The sequence below is a fragment of the Aegilops tauschii genome, chromosome 6 (genome assembly GCF_002575655.3).
Source record: "Aegilops tauschii subsp. strangulata cultivar AL8/78 chromosome 6, Aet v6.0, whole genome shotgun sequence".
NCBI lineage: Eukaryota > Viridiplantae > Streptophyta > Magnoliopsida > Poales > Poaceae > Aegilops > Aegilops tauschii.
The window spans coordinates 391,584,729-391,591,624 of NC_053040.3; the positions used below are offsets into that span (position 1 = coordinate 391,584,729).

The 6,896-nt window shown below is 44.6% G+C and overlaps 1 protein-coding gene across 1 annotated transcript; it reads right to left on the reverse strand.

Annotated features, from left to right (window-relative positions):
• Positions 1-274: 274 nt before the first annotated feature.
• On the reverse strand, positions 275-6,110 carry LOC109780038 (pyrophosphate--fructose 6-phosphate 1-phosphotransferase subunit alpha). The gene is made up of 18 exons (XM_020338630.4): positions 5,828-6,110; positions 5,055-5,227; positions 4,760-4,872; positions 4,124-4,312; positions 3,972-4,039; positions 3,770-3,853; positions 3,481-3,534; positions 2,860-2,940; positions 2,680-2,773; positions 2,500-2,573; positions 2,198-2,308; positions 2,066-2,110; positions 1,908-1,964; positions 1,688-1,792; positions 1,491-1,607; positions 1,269-1,372; positions 768-933; positions 275-658 (listed from the first exon to the last, which is right to left on the reverse strand). The coding sequence occupies exons 1-18, from the start codon at positions 5,915-5,917 to the stop codon at positions 533-535; spliced, it is 1,851 nt and encodes a 616-aa protein (XP_020194219.1). The 5' UTR covers positions 5,918-6,110; the 3' UTR covers positions 275-532.
• Between the last annotated feature and the right edge of the window lie 786 nt (positions 6,111-6,896).

Below are 6,896 nucleotides of genomic sequence, written 5' to 3' on the forward strand. Positions count from 1 at the left end.
AGGCAATAGAGCCATCCATAAACTAAAGTGCAGCAAGTGATCGGAAACAGTAGTTTTGTTAAAATGCTAGGTGGCTGCCAATGGAGTGAAATTTCTGAAGGGTCTCCTAAATAAAACTATGAACACAGGAATTGCATCCACGTCCCAACGACGCAACGGTGTCACCTTTCTTCAAGATGGAAATCACAACAATGATCACGGCCGCCATTTGTTTTTCCCATCGGAATTGAACTGCTCCTGTGGTTCTCCTATGAATCAAAGAGAGCGCTAGAGATGGACCCTCTCAAAATTTAGATTATTAATAGATCACAGCCGACAGTTTGATCAAAATTATTCAAGCTGAATCTCGCCAACAGCACACCCGCATACGCTATCAGAGCCAAAAATGATAATAAAACTCTCCGAAAAGCTAGGAAAAGAATAACCCATGGGATGACAAGATCACTGTCTCGAATCCCAACAGTCAGATGGAGCAAAAGAGAATCAGAAAACGCGTAGTAGATTCGTAACCCACTGAAGTGGTGCTTGGCCCTCAGAGTGGGGGCTGGCCAGTGGAAGAGGAAGTCATGATAGCCAGTGTCTCCGTCACGGAAGACATGGCACTCAGCGCCGCCTTGAGAACATCCTGCGAGCACCCAGGCTTCACTATGCTCTTCACCTGCACGATGTACAAGAGTTAGACGTCAAGAAGCAGAATCTTGTTATCAATGAGAGGTGCCGTGCTCTGACGGTCACGGGCTAAGCTCTTATTGATTCATGAAAGCTACCTTCTCCAAGTATTCCTGCAATTTCTTGATCCTGCCCATGTAGTCTTGATCCTCGACGCACAGTGAAATAGGCTTGGCATCAGCACCTGGCCCTTCGAATTGGAGTGGTCCAGGGTTTCTGTAGATGTCTTCCAACAAGCAGCTGGATGAATTCTGCCTCAACATCCTGGAGAACACAAGTCCGTGTTTACACATGAGGTTTACATGTCTTCTTTACTATACTACCCCCTCCGTTCCTAAATATTTGTCTTTCTAGAGATTTCAACAAGTGACTACATACGGAGCAAAATATGTGAATCTACACTCTAAAATATGTCTATATACATCCGTATGTGGTAGTCCATTTGAAATCTCTAAAAAGACAAATATTTAGGATCGGAGGGAGTATCATAAAACTAACAGAAGAAGAATTGAAGCGGCTCCTTGGCAAACATGGTTACTAGTTGAAATACATGACAACCTTTCTCTTCAAAAAATAAAATCAACAAATTATGTACTTACTCATATGCTTTTCCTCTCAAGTCAACGCTAGCCATATGCACAGCTGGCTTCCCGATTTGTGTGGTTGCAGGGCCACGTGACCATCGCTTCACGGTCATCATGGACTGATCACAGAAAAACAGATGTGAGTTGCGCATTCCCTTTACCAGCTACTACTACACTTGTAAAAAATGGAGTGGTTACATGAACTAAAAGGTTTTGTAGTTATAGTGACAAACTTACCGAAATAGGAGCAGCGCCACATCGCCACTTGTTCAGGGGACTCTTAAGATTTGTCACAGTAGCCATGTAACCGTTCAAACCAGCTGCCAAGATGTGGTAACACACATGTCCCAGAACCTGAAATCAACAGCTCAAAGGATAAATAGACAGCAAAGCAATTTGCTAAGTCAAAATTAGTAAGGTGAGCTGGAACTTGCATAGGCATAATCACAGTCAAACTTCGAAGGCATTGCACCCCTAGCTTGGTAGCCAAAGAAGTGACAGATTGCATTGAACTTCTTTCCTTTGTATGTGCCTTCCTTCTGCAAGATTAAAAGGGAAACACATTATGAGCTCACAGAACCATTTGCTTGTGGCATCAAAACTGGGCATCCAATTAAACTGGCAGTTGCGAGCAAATCCACAGAAAATGCATACCAAACGTTTGTTCATTTCAGTCTCAACCAATTGAGCTAGAAGCTTTTCGGTTTCAATCTGCACAGATGAACATGTTAAAATCAGCAAAAATAAAGGATAAAAGAAAATATATCAACTTCACATCAATGATCGAAAGATGATTTCATGTGTTACAGTACCTGAGAAAGTTGAGCTGAGTCATCAGATTCAGGACGGAGAAGCAGCTGCATTATAAAAAAACAACTATGTTGAAGCAACAGAAACCTGATGTCAATTGTGGGATTCTGTGAATTAACTGAGTCAATGCATACCTGCTGCCTAATAAATTGGGGCAAAAACTCAAATAGCGCAGATGCCCAAGGTGAAAGTTGAGAGGAGATATTCTCAACGGAAACACCTTTACCGTGGAGGCCATTAATTTCCTACAGTCAACAGCTATCATCAGTGAAGTTGTAAATCAATACTTTTTTTACATAACAAGCAGGTGATCTGCGTTTGCATTATGTAGGGGGGAAACTGTTACTTATCTCAGAGCTGGGATATGTCGTAAATCCTTAATCATACAACAAATAATAAATGTAAGTGGATACTCATAAGACATATATATATTTACCTGTAGAAGAGCATATAATTCAGGAATACTCTCCACAAGGCCCTCAGGAATAAGTATAACCCCATGATTCTTGTCTGCGAAAATTATAATTCAAAGCATTGATAAATTAAAACATTCAAATGGCAAGATAAGGTTACATGAACATCTCACAACTCATAGACAAAACAAAAGCAGACTTACCTTTTTCAGCTCTCGCCTGAACTGCATCACATATCTGCTTTGTGATATCAAAAATTGTGAGTTTTGATGCAGCAACCTCCTCGCCAAGGATAACCTGAGCATATGATACAGGTTAAAAAACATGTAAGGAATTTTTGCATATACAACAAGCAGGGACAGGTGAAATGAAAATATTCAAACCATATTTGGATGCGATTGAAGAGCACACTCCAATGCCACATGAGAAGCCTTCCTTCCCATCATACGGATGAAATAGTAATACTGCCAGAAAGAATAGAGCAACAAAGTAGAACAGTTTAATTCTACAATTTGAATTTGTACAGAAACGAGCGGCAATTTTGCTCCGTATGTAGTCCACATTGGAGTCTCTAGAAAGACTTATACTCCCTCCGTAAACTAATATTATAGATCACTAAAGTAGTGATCTAAACGCTCTTATATAGTTTACAGAGGGAGTATTTAGGAACGGAGGGAGTATTACCTAATATGAATACTGAGAAAATATGGAGCATGCTTCATATAGGAAACCAAAAAATCGGGAAACACAGGAAGAATCCAAAGACATATACTACCACACTATGGAGCAAATAGCCTAGGCCAAACTTGTGTACACCCTATGTGGACCTCAGATGTAGGGTCAAGTAAACTGTGAATATAATAGCATATCCTATTCTATCAGATATTTCTTGTCTCCAGGTGTTAACCAAATAAATCAATGAAGCAGCCATAGGTTGAAAAAAAGCCATGACAAGAAAGTATGCCAAAATAGAATGCCATCTACTATGTGTTGTGTTATATTACCTTCTCAGCAGATAGAGCATCGGTGCACATATTGCTTATAAGTTGCGAGTTCACCTGTTAGAACAGTATGCAAGTTCAGGAACCACTAGAAACCATGAAATAAATTAATAAAAACTACAAAAATAGCATGGCAATACAAAGAAATTTGCAAGCTGGGAAAACAATTACATAGCTAAAAAGATGAACTCACAAATGCAACCACAAGATATATTTATGCACTACGTATGGAGATAGTGGAACCATCATAAAGTTAATTATCAACACAGTAATTGAATTCAGTAGTCCCTACCTTGCATATGGTATCGAAACCAACAGTTGTCTCAACAAACTGGTTCTTAAGGTCCCCATTCAAAGTTACAGGAACACCTACAACCTATTCAATACAAAATGTGTCAGAATCATTTACAGATACGGAAAGGTACATACTTGCACTGGACACAAGGGATCCAGAATTAAGGTGAAGAATCGGTTAACAAGGATTTTCAGGTTACCTTTGTTGCGCACTTTGCCTCAGCAAAAGTCTCAGCAAGTTGAGCAGCATCTGTATTCGATGTGACACCTTCAAAGAAAGAACACCGATTTAGGATTAACACGAATGTATAGTGTACTTAAAATCTTGGTAGATTCATGTCACATAGCATACCTCCGATTATTACAAGAGCATCCAACTTCAAAGCCTGGCAAGTAGCCATTGCACCATTGACTTGCTCCGTTGTTCTGATTTGATCCTTAGTCCGACCAAGCATATCATAACCACCTTGGTTTTTGTAGGAAGAAAGAACTTCATTTGTGATCTCCAAAGTTTTTTGTGCAAGAAGACCGTCGGTTCCTCCTGTATCGACCAAAAAACACAGAATGGATATGTAAGAGGTATACATATTTCAATGAACTGAATATAAGTTGAAATGTTAACTATGTGTAGCCGTGTAGGGAAACAGGTATGCAAGGATACAGCCACAGCCAAGTGGAATTAAGGCCCTGGCCAGAGTTTTAAGTATCAGTGTTCCTTATATTTTGGATAGCAGACATAAAACAAATTATCTGAGGGAGACCTTGTAATATATCGTTCGGAGAAACTTTCAAGTATCACTATCACTGCATTCATGATTAAACCTTTAGAACGATGTGTTCATACTATGTTAGGTTGATCTTACAACTTGGTGCAAACAAAAAAGACACCAAAGTACGAATGTAATAATTCAAAATAAAACCTTGGTGACTATAACACAACCAATATATTCCTGTAACCTGGAAAGTTTAAAATTAGGAATTTACTCACCGAGGAAACCAATAAGTTTGCTGTTCACGTTGTGAGCTTTGATGGCCTCATGGAGTCCCCATATGACATTGTGGCCTCCCGGGGACTGCCTTCCACAGAATACAATACCAACCCTTCATCCAAAAACAAAACAATCAGATGGTTGTGTACGCGAGCCCACAGTGAGAGCAAGAGAGCTCGAAGTGAATTTCTGCTTCTGTTTTCTCATAAGAATTTATAACATTAGATCATCATGGGAAAACAATGCTCTTGCTACTTATCAGCGTGTTGAAACATACAACGGATATTGTAATACCTGACGGCAGGGTGCTCTGATATGACTTTAGCATCAGGAACATTAGCCGCCTTCCTGAGGAAATGAGCCAGTGGCTGCCCGTATGTGTGGGGGTACGCGTGGCTGATCACATGAGCGCCGGCGGGATCAGCAGCGATCGCCACATCACCATACTCCACCCTCACAGTAGTGCCCTGGTTTACATGGGGAAAAACTCAGAGCATGAGCAGAGCCATCCACAGCACACACACACACACACAACCATGAATTCATCTATCGGGGCACCAATCAAACACTATCCCAAACAGGAGAAAAGGTAAATTTCAAAGCAATTGCCTAGTCAACCTTAAGTCAACAAAACCATCGATCCTACTAGAGAAGAATCCATCACTTTAATCCCAGTTCCAACCTTCCACTACCACCCATAAAAGCACAAACACTGCAACTAAACTGAACTTTCTGAGATTCTCGTGCACTGCGGTCCCGCCGCGAGTCGGGCAACCCGAGCCATCTACGCTAGCGGTGGTCACAACTATCACGCCGCAGGCAGCGTCGACCACGAATCAGATCCAGTCTCGCCACCCGAAAGCGACAGTCGCGTCAGATCAGTGACAGATGAGACGCCTAAGCTTAACGCCCCCGAAACAAACGCAACGCAAGCCCTGGCGCCGACGGGGCCGATCTGGCCGGAGAGCAATGCGGGATCTGGCGCCTCGCGGCCGGCCACGCCGCAGATCTGACACGCGGGGGCGGCGGGTTGGTGGTAATGGGGAGGCGGCGCGTGCAGGGTGTACCTGGAGGCAGGGGGGCAGCTCGGGCTGGTAGAGAGTCCGGTTCTGCTGCACCTCCGAGAGCTCGCGCGGCACGCCGTAGTCGGAATCCATGGCCTAGCACTCGTCGCCGGCGAGGGGCGGCTGCGTTGTACGTATCGTCGATGCGTGTTTTTTTGTTGTTGGTGGTGGTGACGGCTGGCTCAGTGGAGATCCGGGTGCGATGCCGGAGGAGTAAATTTTATACCGGGGGCTGGACCCCTTGCGCAAGCCAATGCGATCCCGCATCCCCGTCCCGATGTCTCGCGTTTTCGAAATGCCTCCTGGGATCGCAGGAATATTCGCATCCGTGCCCCTCCTGGACCCTGGATCGGCAGGGCTTGGTGGGTTTTTCGGGTCTGTCCTTTGCCTGTCGCGGTGGTTCGGGCTATATGTTTGGTTTCTGTGTCAAGCGTCCTTAATATCGAAAAGTTAGGTAAGCCAAAAAGGTTTTTTTTTTCTTGCGGGTAGCTAGGCAAAAAGTTGGGTTGGGTTCTTTTTTTTCTTATTACCCATGGATTGGTCAATGTTGGCTAGAAAAAATGGGGGCTGCTACAAATAAGCCGGATGATTTCTTAGAAAATAATCCGCCTGTTTAGCCGTTCGATCGGTGCACTGGTGGCCGTTGAATTACAACGACGCCACGGTAGCAGCGAGTCAACGCAGCACCATTGCAGACTTGCAGTCCCAGCGCAGCTCCAACGCAGCACCACGGATGGCTTCCGGTGAGCTCCATTGCGGCCCCAGCGGAGCTCCGGCGCAGCACCGACGCGCCGGCGAAGCTCCATTGCAACTCCGGCCAAGCTCCAATGCAGCCCCGGCGGAGCTCCAACGTAGCTCTGACGGCTCCGGCGAAGCTCCATTGCAACCCTGCCTGAGCTCCACCGCAGCGCTGACGGCTCTGGCGAAACTCCATTGCAACTCCGGCGGAGCTCCATTGCAGCCCGCGCGTGGTCCAAGGCAGCGCCGACGGCTCCGGCGAAGCTCCATTGCAACTCCGGCGGAGCTCCATTGCAACCCGGCATGGTCCAAGGCAGCGCCGACGGCTCCGGCG